Source organism: Gobius niger (assembly GCF_951799975.1).
Source record: "Gobius niger genome assembly, chromosome: 17".
Classification (NCBI taxonomy): Eukaryota; Metazoa; Chordata; class Actinopteri; order Gobiiformes; family Gobiidae; genus Gobius; species Gobius niger.
Window position 1 is genome coordinate 8,940,389 of NC_136868.1, and position 23,554 is coordinate 8,963,942.

The following is a 23,554-nucleotide window of genomic DNA, read 5'->3' on the forward strand; positions in this document are numbered from 1 at the left end:
TATGAACTATGATTATAAATAGGGGTGGGCGTTCAAAAATTCCTATCCCGAGCCTACAACACAATATTGTAGTATCGTTATCTTGTAATATGTTTATAGTATAATAAAGCCATCTGTTGCTTCTGAAATTCCACACTTTAATGTAATTGGTTAATTCTCCCCGTCTCGTACTCAAAGTATGATGAGAATGACCAATAGGAGGAGAACATGGGGGGGAAATGTTTTTGAGCATAGACCTATAGCAACGGGGAAAAACTTTGCATGCTGGGTGATATTTTATACAACCCGTATCGGCGTTCTTCATGGAGGAGAAGGCGGAAGGAGGATGTTTTGTTGCGCTCAAAAGCAAATCAAATTTTAAAAGAGACATGGACCAGGAGAGTCAAAAGGTTCATCGTGCATAGTTTTCAACTTGTTCATGGAATCACAAGCAGTTCTTATTACACCAAATTACAGCGAGTGTAGTGAATGTCCATATGCCGCCGTCCACACTGGTGACAAATGTGGGAATCCAATCACTCAAGATTGAATTGCATTAGTTGTGTGACCAGAATTACGCTCGAATGTTGACTTAACGCGTTTAGATAATGCAGTATAAAGCTGACCTGCTGCTGCACACTCTTTGTACATCAGAGAAGCATATGGTCCGTCCAATATGGCTGCTCAGGGAAGTCATGAAGCTCATTCTGAATGTTGCAGCAGTTGAGAGAATTTCTCCACATTTGACGTGCTACAAATTTACATCTGTGATTGAATCAATAAAGAAACGTTGACCAAGCTGTACAAGAAAAGAAAGGTCGATTATCTTTTTTTTTTTGCACAAATGGCAGTATTGTGGTTAATAAATACGTTTCCTAAACAGACTTAAGTTAAAGTATGTATGAAAACAAAGCGGTAAATTGTCTGGCCCCACTGATGTATTCTGTCCCACACTCGGGCTCAGTGGGTCATCTGTGAAGAGCACCACGCCTCCGGCTCTTCTCTCCTAAAAGCAGGAAACTCGCTCCAGTGACATTTATGAATAGCCTGGTTAACTTAAAGGCTGCGGGGCACTAATGTACAACATGAATACACAGCGCTGCTACAGAGAGGCCCCTGCTACATTATAACCTCTGTTTTTCTTTGGGACGTCCCGGTTACAAAGGAGGGCTTCTGCTGTGTCTGTGAAGACATGTGGTAAAGTGTGCTCTGCCTGGAGGAAGCACAAGCACCCATACTTTATCTGAGTGTTGATTTCTTTAACAAACTCTCGTTCTTCAGGTTTATAGGTGTTTGAGGAGCGTGTGCTTGTAAATTAAATATAAATAAAGCCTGCAGAGCGACTTCTCTAAGAAACACCAAGTATATTTCACTTCTACATTACACAATTTAATCTGGTACTTTAGCAAATGAAATCGTTTTACACTAAATGTTGCCTTGAAATCTCTGTTTAAAAAGCACCCAAAAAATGTTATATGATGGAGTGTCATTTTCTAAGAGGTTTTCCAGTGACACCTGCAGTGGAAATAGGTGTCAGATGTTTCTAATTTTTGGGGGGGGCTGGTACATTGACAGTCACAGGCCTGTGTCACACACAAAAAATACTTTTCGGGTCAAAGAAGGTAAAATATGACAATAGAAATGTCAATATTTGTCCTATTTTTGTTGAAGACCAAACAGTGCAGGCTCAATTATAAAACCTATACTGGGCGGTTGCTTCGGTTTCCATCATCAACCCAAAACATGTACAATAATGAATCATCCAGACAGGTGATCCTTCTTCTTTCTTTATGGCGCTCAGGAGCTAGATGATTCTGACCATTAGTCGTGGTGAAGATCTGGAGGTGGGTCCTCAGGCTCTGTAGCCCGGTCAGACAGAATACACGCTTTTCTTTCCGTCTTCTTTACAAAGACGGTCCTGCTTTTGAACAGATACAAAAAGCAGGAGTGGATGGAACCAGCACTGCCCACTCCTCCTGACAGGTTGCCCCAGCGGCACTGAAGGATGGGTCAAATACAGACACAATTCCCTACAGAGGCAATGAAAGTCCTTTCCAAACAAACTATTATTTGCACTTTACTTTAAAGCACAGTAATTGCATGGTAATAGGATGGCAGTAGCACGGTACCAAGTGATGTTAATGGATATGATGGTAATTACATGGAGACAAAACACAGGCCTAGGTTATTTAATGGTAATGATTAACCATAAAACTAATCCTTAACCTTAACCCAGTATCAAGACCAGGAAACATGTATAATACCATAATATAGGAACAGGGCTGCAAAATGCATTATCGCTTGTTTTCCCCAGTCACCATCATGTTATCTTCATCCTAAAACCATATTATTACTTTGCTGAACAGTAAAGTACAACCAAGTTATTTAACAGATCTACCTACATGTTTTCATTAGACCTCGCATTGAGGAGTCTTGTATTATCGGAACCTAAAGTGTCACTGTACTTCTCTCCCTCCTCTTGAGTCATTAGCATCAGATTGTTTAAACATTCCTTCCCAAAAACCATCTGTCAGCGGGCCGGGATCACCCAGCCAGTCCCGGAAGACCCCTAAACCACCTAACAGGCTTCTCCCACTTAGCGGCAAATAATAGATGCGTTTTCTTCTTTTCCGTCTTCCCCCAGTGTGTCAGAGAGTCCCGCACCCCTGCACCCGGCTGTATTCAGAGACCAAAAGCGTCCCGGTCTGGGAGGGCGGAGTCTGTCACTACCTGTAAGTTACATCGAGCCCGGTCAAGTCGTCTTCCTCCTGCGTCCTTGACAGTGATTATAAAGACACATGCGCTGAGGAGGTTCTGTTTTATTCCAGATACAGGCGAACGTACAAGGTCCAGCAGGACGTGTGCTACCGAGAGATTTGTGAACCGTCGCTCCCGAAGAAAAGTCAGAGTAAGAGCCTTTTGTTACATTACATTTCTCAAGATGTTCATTTGATTTAAAACCACATTTTTCTCTTGTCCACAGCCAAAAGACCAAACAGACAACAATAAAGGTTTGTATTCTGAGTTTTGTCAATGCAGAGGTTCCACTGATAACACTAGTGGATTTACAGAGGGTATGCACTTCCTAAACAGAACCCCAGATGTTCCTCACTAAGGGGCTCATTCATCAAGAGAGGCGCTAAATGACAAGTGCAAGCTGGAAAATAGGCTTTGGCTTTGTGTGGGCAGCTTGCTCCTAATTTACCATTTGGAAATGCGTGTATTGATATATTTGGAGCATAAAAATCTGATATGTAAATGAGAGAGTGCATCGTGAGTAAAACATACACCCTTCTGCTGATGATCCATTTATGCACGTCCTAGACCGGATGAACAGGGTTTCCACGGGGGGTTCAAATGCATTAAAAGTCGATGATTTGTGCCAAAATGTATGAATTTATTGGAAATGCTAAACAATTTTTACCTGTATAAGTTCATCGGAAAAAAAAAAAAAATTAGGATCTAAAACATTTTAACCCCTTGACCTCCAACTGAACCAAGCACATTTTCTCCTGTTTGGCTTTATCCAAATCTAAAAGCTTTTTGGAAAAAGTGTCAAAATAGCAACAAAAACGAGGATGAAAACCCATCAAAAAAGCAACAAAAAAAAGGCCGGAACAATGTGGCAAAACATGACAACAAGTAAATATGAAAAAACAAAACAAAACATGACATTAAGCGACATAAAAACTCAAAAAAGTGAAGAGGAAAAAAAAACGAAACAAAGAAGTGACAAAAAAGCGACAAAGAAGCAATAAAAGAGCAACAAAAACATGCCAGAACAGCAGCAGTAATACAACAGAAAAGCGTCAACAGAGCGAAAGAAATGCTGCGAAAACAGAACAAAAAAGTTAGGATCACTTTTGTTGGCCTTAGCTTTCAATTGAGTATGAATGAATGACTGAATGAATGAATATTTTGTATTAAAGTGTCATGCACGTATGGCTTATAAGACACTACAAACATAATTTAGAACAGGGGTGTCAACTTTATTCATGGGGAGCCGCATATTGAAGCGTACGCGGGGGGAAGGGCCATTTATCGTTGGTTAGTGCTGCAAAACCTTCAACTTGCAGAGGTTCAAACCGTCCCCCACGCCTTTATTTATGCTGAAGACCTTCATACCAGCTCTGTCTCACAATAAAATAATAGTTGTTAGGCTAGAATTGTGTAGAATTATTACATTTCAAATAGAAAGGACCAGCTCTGATGATTCAGCAAGAAGGCCGAGGGCCACCAAAAATTGGTCTGCCCCCGGGCCGCACTTTTGACACCCCTGATTTAGAAGATTACTGTCTTAATGATATGATCGATATACAATATATACAATATATTTTCACATGTGCTCTGACAGTGTGAAAATTAATCTGTTTCGAAGTTACTGCACACCTCTGTACACAGCTCCTCTGTGGTGTAAATATAAAAAAGCCACGCTACAGAAGCTCAAAGTCAGTAGTGCCAGTCTGCTGCTCTGTCAACAGCTTTCAGGCACTAATGAGAACTTTGTATTTTAAATTCATTTGTCGCCTCAACGACTCTGTGAACTCTTTGCTGGTGGTTCTGGTGAATCCCAGGTCTTGTGCTGCGCGGTACCAGTCTCCTTTATGGAAACATTGGTATAGCTGTCTTTTATAATCTTGTATGTATTGTTTATGTGAGCCTTGTGGTCACACCGCCTATGCTATGCCCAATCCCGTCAGACCTTGGAAGCTAAGCAGGGAAGGGCCTGGTCGGTACTTGGATGGGAGACCGTTTGGTAACACCAGGAAGCCTAGCGAATGTAGTGTGTGAGTGAGTGTTTGGTGGTGGTTGGAGGGGCCGATGGCGCAGACTGGTTGCCTCGCTTCTGTCAGTCTACCCCAGGGCAGCTGTCGCTACAACAGTAGCTTACCACCACCGGGTATGGAGTGAATGAATAATGCAATGTAAAGCGTCTTTGAGTGTCCAGAAAAGCGCTATAAAAAAACGATGCATTATTATTATTATTATTATGTATATGTCTTTTTATACTATGGACCTAGAGTCTGAATAAAGAATGATGGATACTGTTCACTGAAAAATTAAGAATCTGGATACAAAGCTTTCAATCTCATTGTCCATGCTTTCTCCACATATCTCGCCAAGCAAAAATTTCATTAAATAACCAACTCAACATATCACCTTCTGCCAACCAAAATAGATCAGGAGTATTACATTCAACTGTTTCAAACAAAGCAGGTCTTAAATCATTATGCAATGGGCAATAGATCATAAAGTGGAATTCATCCTCCACCAAACATGGGTCACAAACATTACAGAGTAAATCTGAACTGGATCTGAACTCAACTTTTTTTGGTCAAAAGTGGCCCTTTTTGTCCAATTCTCTTTCCTCTGTTTGCAAATCTAAAGAAATGCAATTATGGTATTAAAATAAAGTATGTGCGCATTAAATTGGCATTAAATTTGACTCGCCTCTGCCTGTATAAACCCTGATGAAACCCCTGAGCGTCACTGGCTTCTATTGCCATGCCATGCTCTACTCCTCTAATGGGAGGAGGGCGAGTGACATAAAACTAGCCCAAGCTTACGCACAGGAGGAGAAGTATTTATTTTGCTTCTTGGATGAGACTTGAACTGTCTTCTGTCTGTCTCACTACTTTCTGAAAACTTTTAACAAGCACAAAACACACCTGGACAACTCTCCTCTCTGCAGTTAACGAGAAAAGTCGCTAAATACTTGTGCTTAGGTAGTAAAGTAGCAGTAGTGAGTTTCTCCATTAGTAACTTTTTCTTTGTCTCCACAGAGCACTCCGACTCTGACTGAAGCACTGCCATCGCTGTCATGTGAAAAACCTCCAAACTTCAATTTCGTTGTGTATAATTTTCTACTTGAAGCGACTGATTATGGACACTCCCGTGCTGTTCAACCCACTGTAAGGTTTCCTATGAAAAACAGACACTGATGCTCTGATCCCTGAAGTCATCAGTGAGCGTATCTTGTGCAAAAAAGGCGTTTCATCGGTAGAACAATTCATTATTACAAAATCGCAGTAGCTCGTAGACCGTATATACCTCATGTCCAGGTTGATGTTGAAACAGGAGCAGGTTTGTCCCTCAGGGAAGCGTGGCCCGCCGGTGTATTTACCAGAAGCATCTTATTTTGAAAGTTTTTTCTTGATGCACAGTGGTGTCTGTGTAAAATATCCCCCTTTGTGTCTCAGCGGGCTTCTCTGTCTGCTGCACTGTACATAGTGTTTATAGGCTGTTTTGTAGGTGACTATTTTAATAATAAAAATCTTAAAATGGTGCTGTGGAGTCCTTGTCATATGTTCTGTACTGGATAGATTAAAAAAAATATATACTTATCTGCCAAAACATTCCACAGTAATTTACAAAGAGCTAACAAAGAGCATCACTCAATAACTGAGGGACTAAACAACGACTAAATCAGGTCTAATTTGAGATTAAAATATGGACAAACCAGTAGATCAGACAAATGTGTTCATATTAGGAGCCGGCAGTTTCACACAGAGCCATGAGACCATATTTTATATACATATTACACATTATTTTCATATTTAAGGAAGAGATTGCCCACAAAAACTTTTTTTTCTGTGCATATTCCTGTTTATCGATATTGCTTGCAATCTGTAAACTACCCACTGCCACTAGGGGCTGCTGCAGCACCCTCAGCACCCTGGGTTCCCCCGGGCTTGGTATCACAGGCCTCCCAATCAAAAGGGCTAAAGAAGATTGTCCATCCATCCATTTTCTTCCGCTTTATCCGGGGCCGGGTCGAGTCTCAGCAGAGATGCCCAGACCTCGCGATCCACACACACCTCCTCCAGCTGTTCTGGGGGGACCCCGAGGCGACACCAGGCCAGCTCGGAGACATAGTCCCACCACCGTGTCCTGGGCCTTCCACGAGGCCTTGTCCCACTAGGACATGCCTGGAACATCTCCCGCGGGAGGCGACCAGGAGGCATCCGGAACAGATGCCCGAGCCACCTCAGCTGGCTCCTTTCGACGTGAAGGAGCAGCGACTCTACTCCGAGCTCCTCCCGGGTAACTGAGCTCCTCACCCGATCTCGGAGGGTGCGCCCAGCCACCCTGCAAAGGAAACTTATTTCGGCCACTTGTATTCGCGATCTTGTCCTTTCGGTCATGACCCAAATCTCATGACCATAGGTGAGGGTGGGAACGTAGATCGATCGGTAAATCGAGAGCTTTGCCCCCGACTCAGCTCCCTCTTCACCACGACAGACCGATACAGCGACCGCATCACTGCTGACGCCGCACCGATCCGTCTATCGATCTCACGCTCCATCCGTCCCTCACTCGTGAACAAGACCCCGAGATACTTGAACTCCTCCACTTGAGGTAAGGAGGTAAAGGAGATTGTAATAAAGTCAAATTGTTCTGTTTTAGTACAGAACAGTATCTGGAGTCGACAGCAGTTGCCTCACGGATTGCACAAATACAGAGAACCTCTCCTGCGTCCTGCGGAGCTCCTCTCCCCTCCATTAAGGATATCGACTAATAAAAATCTTTGAATCCTTGAAATATCGCTGATAAGAACAGGTTGAAAATCAGAAATCAAACAGACGGACAAGAAAGAGACAAAGAAATGTAGACCCTCCTCCAATGCAAAGAAAAATACAATATATAAAGACACAATTTACTGGGGGTCAATTTGAACTAAGGTTAATTTCATGTATATCCCCAACCAATTGCAAGCATGCAAAACAATGAAATATTGCATTTAGTTTATCAGAATGTCTGGTTTTATTTCTTGGTCATTTTCCTATATTTTCAATTGCTTTTTTTGTGGGGGGTTTTGCCTCTTCACTGAGGCTTCTTCTGCGATATCCTATTATTACATGTTCAATTCTCAATTTGAATTTGCGTTTTAGTTTTTGTTAGACTTGGTCCGACCCTGGTGCCATCCCAGCATAAAATAGTGCCACACAAATGAAAACGGTTTTGACATGCACCTGTTTTCTATACACAGCGAGTCTATACTTATCAATAAAAATCTTGCTGAAGCCGTGGTTTGGAGACACACAAAATATGTTCTTGCAGGTCTATACCGCTATTGTAAAAGAGTCTGCTTCACACCCAATATTTAAATAGGGCAGGGCAGTGGGCCACAACCTTGCATTTCACTTGTGGCACATGATTGAAGACCGCTGACCGGGAGTGACCCCTGGGACCACCGTGCATACAAAATAAGCCCGCATTCAAAATCAAGGTTGACCCAAACGCACCGCCCTTGGTCTTGCAACAATTGCTCTTTGTGCTTTTCTTCAAACAGATGCTTTTGTTCATTATAAAAAAAAAATGTTTTTCTTCTTGTGATTTGCTAAAATGCCCAGATTTGTCTCTAAATTCAGCTGGCGTGATGCATTTACTGACAATCGGAATGTCGCACCTCTGCGCGCCTGCCCGTCCCGCTGTCAGCACGTCTTTAGCTACATTTTGATTGGGGGAAAAACAATAACAGACCACAACTAAGTTACGATTATTATACTTTTGCCCATAATGAAGATTACAAATTTACAATGTTGTAGAGCACAACGATCGGCAGCGTTTCTTCACCACTGGCAAACTTTCACTCAAAGTGAACCTACCCTACTGCAAAACCTCTTACCCCCCGCCTAAACCGAGCGTATTTTCTCCAGTTCAGCTTCACCTTAATCTAAAAGCTTCTCGGCTGGTGCCTATGAGCCAGTGTAACACCTCATTTGAAAGCTAAGACCTACAAAACTGGTCTAAACATATCTTTTTCTTTTTCTTTGTTGCCATAATTTTTGAAAAGGTTTTCATTTCATTGCTTTTTTGTCACTTTTTTGCTGCACTTTGTATATTTTTTTTTTGCATTTTTGTCACTTTTTTACCGTATTTGTGTCACTTTTTCGTCGCATTTTTTTCTGTTTTACGTCGCATTTTTGTCCGTTTTTTGCCGCACTTTCGTCCGTTTTTCGTCGCATTTTTTTCGTTTTTCGTCGCATTTTTTTCTGTTTTTCATCGCATTTCTGTCCGTTTTTTGTCACATTTTTGTCCGTTTTTCGTCGCATTTTTGTCTGTTTTCGTTGCATTTTTTTCCGTTTTTTGACGCATTTTTTTCTGTTCTTTGTCGAATTTTTTCTGTTTTTCGTCGCATTTTTGTCCATTTTTCGTCGTACTTTGTCTGTTTTTGTCGCATTTTTGTCCGTTTTTTGTCGCATTTTTGTCAGTTTTTCGTCGCATTTTTTTCCGTTTTTCGTCGCATTTTTGTCCGTTTTTCGTCGCACTTTCGTCAGTTTTTCGTCGCATTTTTGTCAGTTTTTCGTCGCATTTTTGTCCGTTTTTCGTCGCATTTTTTTCCGTTTTTCGTCGCATTTTTGTCCGTTTTTCGTCGCACTTTCGTTCGTTTTTCGTAGCATTTTCGTCTCTTTTTCCGTCACATTTTTGTCCAATTTTTGTTGCGTTTCCATCCTTTAAATCTCGCTTTTGTCTCTATTTATTTTTTTCCAAGACCTTTTACATTCGAGTAAATCTAAAACAGCAGAAAATGTGCTCGGTTCAGGTGGGGGTTAAGAGGTTTAACCGCGTAGTTCTTGGCGTCTGCAAATGCTTTTTTTTTTTTAATCTCAGTTCAATCTGTCTGACTCAAATATTCCCTACGACCCTTGAAAGCCGTCCTCTTGTGGAGATCGGGGGAGTGTGCGCCCTCGCTGCCCCCACCTTTTCTCCCTGAGTGAAAACTGAGAGCTAGGAAAACCAACGGGGACAGGAACCATGGAAGGAGAAGTCTGGATGTATTAGCGACTTTTTAACTCTCCCTTTTTACCTCGCTGTTGTTATTTTCACGTCAATGCCTCGTGGCGCTTTCTTTTGACCTTACGCGGCCGGTTGGAGATACGCGGTGAACCATTTCCGTGCGTAAAAGCTTTGGAGAGAAACTCAGGCAAAGGGGAAAGTTAGCCTCTCGATGCTAACAAACTTAGCCTGCGTCTGCTAAAGCGAGGGAGACAAAACGGCGCATTGTGGGGTGGGTGGGGGGCGAGATCGTAACCTGGCTCCAAACAGAAATTAGTTATGTCGCTTCTCGGGATTAACTTTCGATACGGATGAGAAAGCGTTTGGCGTTCGGAGGAGGAGGATCGACACCGAGTGCGCGGAGGAGGCGAGTCCGGGGAGGAGCGCTGCCATGTCGGGCTCGTGGTCCCGGGACTGGCCGCTGTCGGTGCTGTGCAGACTGCGGGGCTTGTGCCTGCTCCTGCTGCTGGACGGGGCAGGCTGTCTGGCCAGCCCGAGCAACCCTTCTGGCGTCAACAACCAAAACAGCCAGCCCAGTGTCAACATCTACATGAGCGTGGAGGAGGTGAAGAAGCTCCTGGGTAAGGAAGACACGGACGAAATCACTGCGAGTGTTTTCAAAAGTTTGAGTTTTGTGTTGGAGATGTTCAAGTAAACCTTTTAAACTGGGAGCGTTTGGGATTAACATGAGCCAATAATGCTTAACTAACTCTCAACAGCCACTTTGGGGTGTAAGTAAGTGCATTATACAATTGTAGTCATTCCAGGCCTAAATGCATAACAACTATTTGATTTTAAAGTAGGCTATATGACTAAAAACAAGCAAAAACAGCTTTTTTAAACTAAATATACTGCAGTTCGCCTGGTGCTGCTGAGTAAAGTTAACCAAGGGTGAACTTATGTCCATATATGAAGACGTTGTAGTTACTTGGCCCATTGGTTCCTGGAAGTCCTTTTGGAGGAATGGGTCTGAGAGGCCTACAGTAGTGACTGAAATGCAAAATGTTATTTCTTGTATTAATAAGTTGGGACATCACTTCATGTTGGCCACTTAACCTCTTAACCCCCACCTGAGACAAGACACTAAGTATCACAAATGGTAAAATGGTAAATGGTCTCAACTTATATAGCGCTTTTCCACCTACATTAGGCACTCAAAGAGCTTTACAGCAAGGATCCACTCACCCATTCATACACCAGTGTACGCAGACACTGGGGGCAATGTGGGTGAAGTGTCTTGCCCAAGGACACAACGACAATGTGCACTTTCAGGAGGTGGGATTCGAACCCCTGACCTTCTGATCATGAGACGACCCGCTCTACCATCTGTGCCACTGTCGCCCCACAAAAAGTTTAGTTCATGGTCCCCTCATTATCGGGTATAGAGTTCGGGAATGTGATGTCATATCGCTAAGCATTATGGGGTTAGCAGCAATTGTAAACTAAAGGAGATTTTCAAAGTTTAAATACTGGAGTTTTTGTTCACATTGAAACACTTGGACACCACAGTGTGTTAGATGTATTTACCAGCAGTAACTCATCAGCTGATAGAGTTGTTTTCTCCACTTTTTATACTGTTTTTAGCTAATGTTAGTCAATGGAAATGTATGCTAAAAAATGGCGGATCTCCATGGCAACTGTGTAATTTCCTGAACTCTATAACAAAAAGTTTTGTTCATGGTTCCAGGTATTTGAACAATACCTGATATCGAGGTATATTGAGGACATAATGTATGTAACAAAAGTACATTTTCTCCAGTTTAGCTTTCCCCAAATCTAAAAGCTTCTGGAAAAAAGTGGCAAAATTGAGACAAAAAAGTGACATAAAATACAACAAAAAAGCCACAAAACAGCAACAAAATAGCAATGGCATGAAACAACATGAAGTAAATTTCCATTTAGATCAGTCTTGTAGGTTTTACCTTTCAAATTAGGCGTTACTCTTTCCTAGAGGCTGTAACTTTTAGATTTGGGTAATTTAAAAAAAAAAAAAATTCAGCCTTTATTTAACCAGGTTAGTTCCATTGAGATCTTAGATCTCTTTTACAAGAGAGACCTGGCCAAGATGGGCAGCAACACTTGGTTTCCATACATTTAAAAACATACACAATATTAGTTAAAACATTCACACACCGATGATCTGGACTGGACTGGCAGTATCTAAAGCTGAACTATAGAAACCACACTTGGTGAATGCGGGGGTTAGGAGGTTGAACTTGCTGAAAGACCTCAGTATGGAGTTTGAAAGTTCACCTGTTGTGCTGCTCACCTCAGTTCATGAATAAACACGACCTACATGATTATAATCAGGTCACTTTAACATCACCATAAGTAGTTTTGCCTCTGTCCTCATTATGTGCGACAGCTGTTTTGTGATGCTCCAGGAAACATAGTGTGTGAGTGAGTGCCTTAAATAGAGAATATGAATTCGCTTTCCAACATGCTGCGTATCAAATATCTCATGCCTCGAAGAATGTAAGTTTGAGAAGCTGCTTTGACCTAAAACCAGCATCAAGAATATGACAATATTGTTCTAAATAAGATCATAAACTGACGTCTTAAAGTTTACGCAATAAACACTGTTTTAATGCTCAGAAAGATTTACACTATTGACATTTTTATATACTACATAAAGTAAATTGTATCACCTATTTCGTCTTTTCAAACCAATGAATACAGTTAGAGATGCACCGATCCAGCATTTTTGCTACCGATACTGATACAGGGGTTTGAGTATCTGCCGATATCCGATATTTGCCGATACCACTTTCTTAAAAGTGTCTTTTTCTGAGTGAAAAATTGAATTGACTCTTTTCTCCATTTTAAGATCAATAAAGTCATGTTTTATTTCATGATATTACGGATCAGTTATCAATTATATCTTTTGATAAACTCTAGGATAAACATTTAACAGGGATCACTGGACTTTTCTACACTAAATATCCTTGATTAGCCTGACAGGCTTTAGGATACATTAATATAAACAACTCGCGTGATCTGATCATGAGATCAGTTATTTCTTAAACTAAAATACAAACACTTGGCTTCAGCAGTGTTTGATTTTATTTTTTCAGCTACTTTAGGTGGCCTATTTCTATGTTAGTTTCTGTCCCAGCCTTCATTAGTCTTCGTTAGCATTAGCATATGCTAACCGCAGCATTTTGCACGGCAATCAAAAATGTGTTTTTCAGAGATTGAAACTAACTCAGTGATTGGATTCTCCCGGTTCTTAGTTTTTTTTTCAGTATGTACATATTTACTTAGATTTAGGTGGTAAAAGTTATGTTTTTAAGGCGTTATCAGGCCATATCAGATATTTGTAACCGATACCCGATATCGTATTTTTTTTTGTATCGGCTCCGATATACAGTATGATACCAGCATCGGTTTGGTGTAGGGCTGAACGATATGGACAAAATTTCATATCTTGATATTCATGCCAGATATCTTTATCGATACGATACAACAATGGGTTAGGTGAACACTCAGCATTTATCAGAAAAATAAAATCATAATACAAGAGAGTTCAGCTTTAGTGATGAAAATCTATATCGTTTATATCTTGCTTTTTCGATTTTAACATCTTGAATGTTCATATCTCTATATAAATACAATAACGATATATTTTTCTTTTGCGATATTGATATCTTGAATGTTCATATATCGATACGATACCGATATATCTTTCAGCCCTAGTTCGGTGCATCCCTAAATACAGTCATTTCATCTTTCAGAAAAGCAAATAGTAAGTCCATGATGTGTTCAAAATCTAATTTCCTTAGAGGGAGATACTGCAGGCAAAACACTACTTTCAGACTCTTTCTTCTTTTTATTTTTCCATTTTTCATGTCTAAAATCTCCTCTGGTTCTGTTTAAGTGTTTGTGTCCATGCATTTATTTTAGACATTTTTACTGGAAACAAAAAATCTGAAGTTCTCTCTTTTAGTTTGTCCAAATGACCTCTTTTATTAGCTGCACACCTGGACGTCCACTGTAGCTCTAAAATTAGCTCCAGTGTTAATGCACCGGGCTGTTTTTAGAAACGTCCTTGGCACCGTCGTCTAAACGGAGCAGTGGCTGATGCATATACTTCAGTTTGTTGCGGAAAAGTTGGGACCACGTCACAGACCGACGTGTCATGACGTAGGAGAGACGAGGAAGTTCAATCTCAGAAAAGTTGGTAAAGTTTGAGATCAAAATGAACTTGATGAATGAAAGATTGTGATATTTGTACCGTTACAGAGGTCCCTCGTTATCCTCCTTTCCAAAAGTGCTCTCCCTTATTTCAACTATAGCTGCTTTGTGCTTTTGCAAACCCTCATGCACCTCCCACTTGTTCACCTGTATGAATTATGTATGTTTGTGGGGCGTGCCCTGTATTGACGGGCGAAGCAGAGCCACTGATTTGACAGTACACACACTCTTGAAATCTTAAAAAATGCTTTATCAGTAGATGCATTACAGACAACATGTGATGATGCCTCCCTGTCAAATTCAGTGATATACTCAACCAGCAGCCATTCCCAAGATCTAGAATGTCACAATCCCCTTTTAGTTTTCTGGCAGAAGTTGTGACAAAATCGTAGCCTCTTAACCCCCCAGCATTACCCAAATCTAAATCTTACAGCCTATAGGCGAATGTAACACCTCATTTAAAAGGTAAGGCCCTTAAAGCAATACTAAGTAACTTGTTTACCTTATTAAATCCTTTCCGTTAGTCCCTCTGGGGGTAATACAAGTGTTAATGGGATGATTGGGGGGTCTGTCATCTCCCCCTGGTGTCTCTGGCCAGAAAACCACACTTGCAGCTTTCCTTCACCGGGTCGGAGGTGTAATACACACTAATGGAATCACGAAGAAGCAGCTAGCAGGCTAACGGACAAAGCTAACTGTGGGCTAGCGTCACTTTAAACAGTAGTTACAGCCAAGTTTAAGTGAAAAAAATGATCTCCATTGTGTGACTGGATGTACAATATCTCTCTCTCCCTTTGTCTTTTCTATCAGCGTAGTATTTACTCTCATGGACAATTAATGAGTAAAAAACCCTGACATGCTACAACACCTGCAGTGGAGCTTGTGGCCTCTAGGGGCATGAGTTACTTAGTTCTGCTTTAAAACTGATCAAATTTTCCTTGCGTTATCACTTTTTTATTGTATTTCTGGTGCTTCTTTGTCGCCTGTTTTGTTGTTTTTGTGTCTTTTTTGGCATCATTTTCATCCTCATTTAAGTCTCGTTTTTGTCGCTGCTTTGACGCTTTTTTTTAAGTAGCTTTTAGATCTGGGTAAAGTCGACCTGGAGAAAATGTGCTCGGTTAAGGCGGGGGTTAAGAGGTTAAAACTATGGTCAAAATACAAGATATTTCCCCCCAAAATCAAGATTTTCTAACAAATACATAAAATGAATTCCAGACTCTATACACTTTTATTGCCTTAAGATGAAAAGGAAATAAAGGGAGTAAGTTAAGGTGCAGGACTTTTATTAGATCTGAGAACCAGCTTTCCTCTATGTATATCTTTCCTCTTTAATACAGATCCCCATTAGTTATTGTCGCCCAGTTTTGTAGGTTAAAAGTATATTTTAACCCAGTCTTTCTGTGAATGACTGACCCTCCGCAGACTCATGAACGGCCTGGAGGTGCTGTAGGGCGTCCTGACTTTGTGCTCAGGGGGGGGAAGCGATAGCCGCACTTTCCCACTGACTGATGAGGCGCAGAGAATAAAAAGCTTGTGATCAGCATTTTGGGAGCAGGTCTGCGGGAGGCATCAGTATTCGCCGCACAGCCCTCTCTGAACGGGACGCTCTTAGGAAGGGGGGCTCCACCTGCGCTGTTGTGCGCTCTGCCAGACGCTAGACAGAACTAGACTGAAATACAAAATAGTGTTACTTACATGAAGCGCTGACACAGAGGGAGGAAGATTAGGATTTTGGGATGAACGATGAGACATTACAAAGTTACTATGCCTTTTTGAACGTGTCCAGGAACATTGGCCTTTTGAGGGAAGACAGAAATTTGCAAACTCTCCATTTTTTTACCATAAAATTAAGATGTCCGATGCACTCACCAGCAGCATATTAAACTTGTATTCTCTCTACAGTTAAACTTGATGAAAATAAGAACACAATGGACATGATAAGGAATTAAAATCCAGTGAGAGCTTGGTGTCACATCAAAAGGGATTATCAAAAGTTTTCCAAAAGTAGCTTCTAGATGCTGTTATTGGTGATGTGCTGTAAATACAGAACTAGCGTCGAAGAGCACAGTCCTAATGTCTTCAAGTGGTGACACTGGTTATAGAGTTCAGCTGCACAGTTCCACAACAATAGGATCTTCTGTTTTAAAGGGACTATACGGAGTTTAAAAATGTTAAAACTCCTGCACTGTCACTCAAAACGGTGTTAATTCGAGTCCGAAGTGCCGTCATGTACGAGCTTAATATAGAAGCTGCAGTTACGCATACGACCTGAGGTGGCAGTAGTGAGTATAAAATGACTAACTTTATCTAGCCCCTTTAAGAGGAGGTCGATGCTGATATGTCCGGCTAATTCTTCCTAGTGTCTGGTGTATCATCCTGTAAAAACATAAATACTTGGCCGGTCTAGCAGTGGCTGATTTTATTTAATTACTTTAGCTCAGGGATCTCCAACCAGTAACTCAGGAGCTACGAGAAGCTCGCCAAGCTTCTCCAGCTAGCTCGCCAAAGACTTTCTACATCTCTACGCTTGATAACTAAAATTTTAGATGCATTTTCTGTTTGTTTTGAACATGCTGAACACAATCTGTGAATAGTTGGTTCAATATAGTAAAGTATAAGGCCAAAACTCAACTCATACCATCTTGGCAAGTAGTTCTTCTGGGTGAACTCCACCTATGTTGCGTTTTTCACAGGTGTTTTTGAGCATAAGTAGCTCTCCGATGTTCATATTGTGTAAAAGTAGCTTGTCGGGTAAAAAAGGTTGGAGACCCCTGCTTTAGGTGGGTCAATCATAGTTTCTGTCCCAGCTTTGATTAGTTGTCGTTAGCATTAGCATGCTGTTTCTAGCAATGGCATTTTTCGCATCGATGAAAACCACAATGCAGAGGTTTAATATTCACGGAGGTTTAGTTGGTGAAACTTGTGTTTAACAAACTTGTAGCTAGACAATTTTCATCGAGATGTTGCTCTGTTCCCCTGAGGCCTGATTGTTGAAGGACTCGCTTTAAAGCCCTGACTCTTTCCAATGCAAGAAACTGGAAGTCTCTATTAGGGGTGGGCCGTATCGCATATCGTTATTGCGATGTAATATTGTCGTTATGGACACGATTTGATTTATAGCGTATAGTTTTGCTCATCTCCATCAGAGCAGCATAAACACTGACTGTAGAACACGGGGGAAAGGTGCTTAACAAGTTAAATGAAGAAAATGAAGGATGTAAATTGCTTGAGTAGATCATATTTGGGAGGGATTTAGTATGGCACGAAAAAGAAGAATAAAATATCACTGAATTAATCTTCCCAATAGGCGTAAGGCTGGGATTTTGATGTTATCGTCAAATATATCGTTACCGTGATATTTATTTTTTATATCGTGATTTTAGGTCATATCGCCCTGCCTGTCTCTATCACTTTCGGTCTCGGAGATATCGGCGCAAGCTTGGTCGAAATATATCGGTCGACCTGTAGTTTTGAGCACCGGTACGTCGGTCTTACTCTCTCCTCTGTAATCATAACAGCGTGCAACCATGTTCCCACTTTGTCCGTTTAGATTTCTTTTGTGCTTCATCTCTCTAAATGCTAAGGACTGCGCCTCCTTTGTGGCTTTGTTTGCCCCCAAATTTCCTCCCACAGAACAGGGACATCTCTATACGAGAAGAAGCTGAAAGTATGTGGTGAAGAAGCGGCATGTGCTGCAGAATCACACTTAGCACTGGGGCCTATGTGCTGCTAATCCTATTTTTAAACATGTGCCCGTTCGGTGCCCGCCCTGTGTAGAGGCTATAGGCTCACTGTGCTGTATGTGCCAGTCATTTCCTGTGGACATAAAGAACAGCAGCCACAAACCATACAGACACTTTAAACATCTGGAAAAGCCGGGCTCAGTCATCAAAGCTGAGGGTCCACTGTACAATTCATGTTACAGTGGAGAAACTCACCTGTCAACGCTCAGAAAGGGCCGTCATCTGTTTAATCGTGTGACAGGTAGTGTGATCATGTGACAGATGAGGCTCAGTGAGTGTTATAGTGTCCACCCACAGCCTGACAGTTACTCCAGCTTATTCAGACTCCACTCACGCTTGCTGGGCGTGTAAAGTTGGCAAAGATTATTTTTCCATGCCTTTTTTAATCGATGATGCAAATTGACAATCACCCGCGCCAACAAGAGGTCACACGGCACGCTTTAATATTTGGGTGGACCGCATTGAGCTTTGATTACAGTATGCATTCTCTGTGGCGTTGTTTCATTGTTTTGAGATCTTGCATTGATAGTGATACTGATGATGATGGTGATGGTGATGGTGATGAAGCACATGTAAGATTCTCAGTGGGGTTAAGATCTGGACTCTGTGGTGACCAATCCATGTGTGAAAATGATGCTCCTGAACCACTCTTGTGAACATGAGGAATCCTGGCATTGTCATTAGGGATGCACCGATCCAATACTGGTATTAGATATCGGAGCCGATACTGGAAAAGATACGATATCGGGTGTCGGCTACAATTATCCGATACTGAACCGAAACTAGTTTTGACTCAACGCCTTAAACTGAACTAAATCTAAGTGTATATGGGCAAGCTGTATATCATTTTTAAAGCTAAGAACCAGGAGAATTCAAATATATTTTGCTTCGCTAGCAATAGCATGCTAAAGCTACCGGGTGCATGCTAATGCTAACGAAAGCTAATCAAGGCTGGGACAGAAAGTATGATAGAAATACTTAAAGGTATAGCGGAGGATGTTCTATTTCCGGGTGGATCATCAAGACGATTGGTCCTAATTGTCAATCATTCTGCCTACGTAAGGCCGTCATGTGCGCTCGGCCCTTGTTAATTTCTGCGCATGTGCACTTTCAGGCCTATGTGAGTTACGCTGTTAGCCATTCATTGCTGCTCGCAGAACGCACCGAGTCGTTTGAAAATGGCAGAGGGTCGCAAGAGAAAAAGTGTCTTCGAAGTGTATGAGAAGAAGAGAAAGGCTTCAGAAGAGAGAAAAAAGACCAGAGTGTTTTTGGGAGATTCTTCCTCCTCGGAGGCAGGTAGAGCGTTGCGCATGCGCTTTTTTTTTTAAAAGTGGAGAGGGCGGTTCTTTCCTAAAATTCGGGAAAATCCTCCTACCTTTAAATTAGCCTAATACAATAAAATAACCACTGCTGAAGCCAAGTGTTTGTATTTTAGTTGAAAAAATAACAGATCTCACACATCTGTAATGATGAGGTCACTTCATGTGAGTTGTTTATATTAATGTAACCTAAAGCCTAAAGGGAGTCAGTTACATTTTTCACTCAGAGAAAGCCAGTTTAAAGAAAGTCTCTTGGCATCCGGAAATATCGGATATCGGCAGAAACTCAACCCTCAGTATCGGTATCAGTATCGATAACAGAAAAGCTGGATCGGCGCGTCTCTAATCGTCATCTTGCCATCAGGGAAGAAGAAATCCACTGATGGAATAACAATGAGATGACGACAATGAGTTCAAACTACTGCTGTCAGGACAGAGATGCAGAGCAAAAGCAAAAGGAGCAACTCTTTTAAGAACTCGTTTGTGCCCAGAGCAGTGAAAGCTGCTAACGCTTTAAATCTGTAAGAGAAGCTGTTCTTTCTTGTGGTCTGATTAGGCATTAGGCTGCATTGCTTTTCCTTTTTAATCAAGAGCACTTCAAGTTTAAGTTACAAATGACTTTGGCAGGGGTGATGTAAGAAATGCCACGTGTGTTTTATGATGCTGGATGTTGATGCGTTTCATGTTTTAAGAGGTGATACCAAAGACACATTTCCAAGTTCTGTTTTTTTGGGGGTCAGGCAGTGAATAAAAGCATCGAAACAAAATTGACTGATGCATAATAATTCTTTACTATTGTTTTGAAGTAATAATGGCACAAATAAACAACAGCTCCTTTTATGTTTACTGTCCCGCTGCAGCTTCGGCACTTCGCTGTCGCAGTAATCTGGATCTGCATTAGATTAAACGCATTTCATCTACGAACGGGGCCATAAATAAGACGGGGCCGGGTGAAAAGGCTTGAACACAACCAATCAGGCGAGTGACACACCGATGTGGCGCCTACAACGCTAAATAAAGACGCCATGTTGTCTCGAGAAGCTCCATCGTCCAGGTTGCCACCAGTCACTACTTTCCACATCCTCCAGTTACACATTAACCGTGTAATAGTTGGTTTGATCTGGTCCCTGTGTCATTTTGCTCCATTGTAAGGCGGATGTGACAGCCCTAATGCTTTGGAAATCGTCTTAACATGGTCTGGGTAGTTCGGAGACTGGATTAGATGCTGAGATGTTATTTATTTTTCCAGTTCCTGCTTGTTCTATGTAATTAGACTCCCTTCTTCGCTTGCCTTTCCACTCGCAGCACATGTCCTGAGATCTTCAAACACACACTCATCTTTTAGGATTCTCCCCGAGAGCGGCGTCTCGGTTGAATTGCGACTTGACTTTTCACGTGTGCGTTCACTGGTCTTTGATGAAACCCAGGCTGTGGCGCTGATTGTTTCTGCATATGACTAATGTATGCCGGGCCGTCTCCCTCACGCATTCCTGCTTAGACTCCTATATCCGCTCAATTGTGTCCGCGTCTGTCCAAATTAGATTACCGAGACAATCTTGGAGAAGTTATGCTGTGCTTGAGATAGTAAGAAATGTGAAAAATGCACTTGTTCCTGGCATTGTTTAGCGGTTCTTCGTCGGCTGTCTTTAGAAAGTAAGCATCTATATGGAGAGATGAGGGTTTAACTTTGCTTTAGCTCACGCATGCATTTTCCCAGCATCTCTTCCTCTGAAATACTGAATAGTCGGCATGAATTGAGACGGTTTCTGTGCATCCCAGTCTTATTTGCTGTTCCCTATAATAACAAGGTTCCTTTAGTTTCCCAAACCAGGATCAGCAGCGGTTAAATTACTCGCAAAGATTTTTTCCTATTGCTAGAAACTTAAAGTCGACATTTAAGGGGAGTTTTCTGGCAACTCGGCTTAGATTTCGCTGTGTCAAAGAACTGAATCTGATACAACAATAATATGAGTAGTGATGCCCCTAGATTAAGTTTAAAGGGTTTTCTTGGTATTGTCTGTTTGCGTTTTCCCTCCATGAAGTCGAACCGTGATGGAAAAACGAGAATCTGTGTCCACACGAGCATCAACATAACTTTACCTTTGGATTTTGTGATTGCAATTTGACTTTCTCTTTAATTCACATTCAATTTGAAATGCGTGCAGTGAGTGGGACAGTGGTTCGGTCTCGTGCTTCACACCTGGAAGGTCCCGGGTTCGATTCCCACCTGGACGGTGCCTTTCTGTGGGGAGTTTGCGTGTTATCCCCGTGTAGGTTTCCGCCACGTTCTCAGGTTTCCCCTACCACTAAAAACATGTACAATAGGCCAGGATGAATGTAGTGTGAGTGAGTGGTGGTGGTCGGAGGGGCTACAATATTACCACTAAGTATGGAGTGAATGAATAACTACTACTATGGTGTAGCGCTTTGAGAAACAATACAATACAAGTGCATTATTATTAACCTCTTCACCCCCACCTGAACGAGCAAAGTTTCTCCAGTGTGGCTTTACCAAATCTAAAAGCATAAAAATAGCTACAAAAAGCAGAAGAAACAAGGAATGAAATACAACAAAAAGGTGTCAAAATAAAGCCAAAAAAGAGCAACAAAACAGTAACAAAAGAGCAAAATAATAGCAACAAAAATGTGGCTAAAATGTGACAAAAAACACAATAAAAGTGCATCAAAAAACTGAGAAACTCAACAAAAAATTGGCCAAAAAAAAAGAAATAAAGAAGGTGCAAAAAATGACAATGACAGCACGGCAACAACGCAAGAAAAAAGATCTGTTGAGATCAGTTTTGTAGGTCTTTGCTTTCAAATGAGCCATTACACTGACCTATGGGGTGTAAGCTCCAGTCAAGAAGCTTTTAGATTTGAGTCAAGTTGCACTGGAGAAAATGCACTCATAAAGGTGGGAAGTATGAGGTTTTATTTAAAGGTCCTATATCATGCAAAATCGACTTTTTGTTGCTTTTAGCCATGTTGTTATGCTATTTCCTTATTGAAAACACCCCCAGAGTGTTTTGTGGCTTCATTCACGCAGCTCTCAGTAATCCTCCTGAATCCTGCTCTCTGAGCAGCTGCTCCTCCCTCTCCTCGTGAACGACTGAGTGTTCAGTTGTGTCGTAACAACGGAACGGAAGTGCTCGACGTCTGTAATGTAATGTCTTAATTCTATGCTTACGGCCTGATTTTAATTTGTAAAACAGCGTTTTCATTATTTCTGTCATAAGAGAGAAACAAAGAGTAAAAAATGAAAAAAAAAAAAAAAAAAAAAAGGATGTGCCCGAGGTGCTTCCAGGTCAGCTGTGGCCAAAACAAACACATCGCTTCTGAACAGATCAGTCATGTTTGCGCTGCAGCTGTGAAGATGGAGCTCGTTACCTACTCTGGACACAGCTGTTATTTATTCTTACCTAACGATAATGTCACGGAGAAAAAGAAGCGCGTTTGGCTACGAGGACGAGGAGTTTATATTCAACCCTTTTCAGGAAGAGGCCACTCAGCTGTTTTTTTCTCCGGGATTCAGCGACTATCACCAAAATATTGTTTTTCTGTGACTGTCTCTGATGGATGTTTGGTAAACCTTCGCCAGAATCAAAGTGGATTAACTTTTATAACCAACGCGAGTCCCATAATGTAAACAGCGATGGAGCAGAGGGTGAGTCAGTCCAAACGCGGGTTAGCATATTAGCTTGTGTGTTAGCATATTAGCATGTGTGTTAGCCATTTATGAAGCTGTGTTGCAGATGTCAACTCCTTATAACTGCATCGTGAAGTGACTTCACTTATTGCTGTTTATTTATATTACGGTAAAGTTGTATGTGCGGAGAGAGTGGGCGGAGTTAACTGAATCGAAGCGTTGTGTCTTCCGGGTTTGAAAAATACCTCCAGAAAACACTTATATTTATCACAAAAATGAGTGCTCCATAATGGTAGAGGTACAATATATCATATAAATGCCTATAATTAACTTTGGAATGGCTAAAATAGCATGATATAGCCCCTTTAATATTTAACTGGTAAACAGGTGTGACTACAGGATTAGTCGGCTTTATATAAGATGGACACTATGTTACCGAATGCAACCTTTTAAAATGACCATCCTATTCCATTGTAATGTCTCTAGTTTTATGTTGTATTAGTTGATAACAAGCATGACATTGAATACTTTTAAAAGCATGTCTAAAGAGCTTTTGTCTCGAGCCAGTTGAGTTCTCTCATCTGAAGCGCGGGGGCCCGGTCTTTGTGCGGGACTTGAGCAGTGATTGACAGCTGCATTCATTTCCCTCACGGTTTTCTCTGAGGAGTCGAGCTGCAAAAGAGGAGCCCCACTTTCACAGCTTTTGTCTGAGATCCAGAGCGGCAGCTACTTCAAAATTAAACACGATTATGAGATTTTTTTTTTTAAAGCAACAGTGGTTCTCATGTGGTGCAGGGAACATGGGTCTTACAAAGCCTTTTAACAATAATCTCTCCAGTCTCCTCTTACTTTATGATATTCAAAGTCAGGGGAAAGTTTGTTGTTTTAATCTA

The 23,554-nt window shown here is 41.4% G+C and overlaps 2 protein-coding genes across 3 annotated transcripts in view; both read left to right on the forward strand.

Moving 5' to 3' along the window:
* sned1 (sushi, nidogen and EGF-like domains 1) overlaps window positions 1-6,215 on the forward strand; it is a 39,950-nt gene extending 33,735 nt beyond the window's left edge. Inside the window, exons 29-32 of the mRNA XM_079574857.1 lie at window positions 2,624-2,711; window positions 2,808-2,887; window positions 2,963-2,990; window positions 5,763-6,215. Coding sequence (XP_079430983.1) covers window positions 2,624-2,711; window positions 2,808-2,887; window positions 2,963-2,988 — 194 coding nt within the window. The 3' untranslated portion in view covers window positions 2,989-2,990; window positions 5,763-6,215. The remainder of the gene's footprint in view (window positions 1-2,623; window positions 2,712-2,807; window positions 2,888-2,962; window positions 2,991-5,762) is intronic.
* A 3,457-nt stretch (window positions 6,216-9,672) lies between these two features.
* ryk (receptor like tyrosine kinase) overlaps window positions 9,673-23,554 on the forward strand; it is a 66,968-nt gene continuing 53,086 nt past the window's right edge. The window contains exon 1 of one of the 2 annotated variants that reach the window (XM_079574923.1): window positions 9,673-10,340. In XM_079574923.1, the coding sequence (XP_079431049.1) occupies window positions 10,151-10,340 (190 nt within the window). In that variant the 5' untranslated portion in view covers window positions 9,673-10,150. The remainder of the gene's footprint in view (window positions 10,341-23,554) is intronic. The other variant, XM_079574924.1, reaches the window with a different exon arrangement.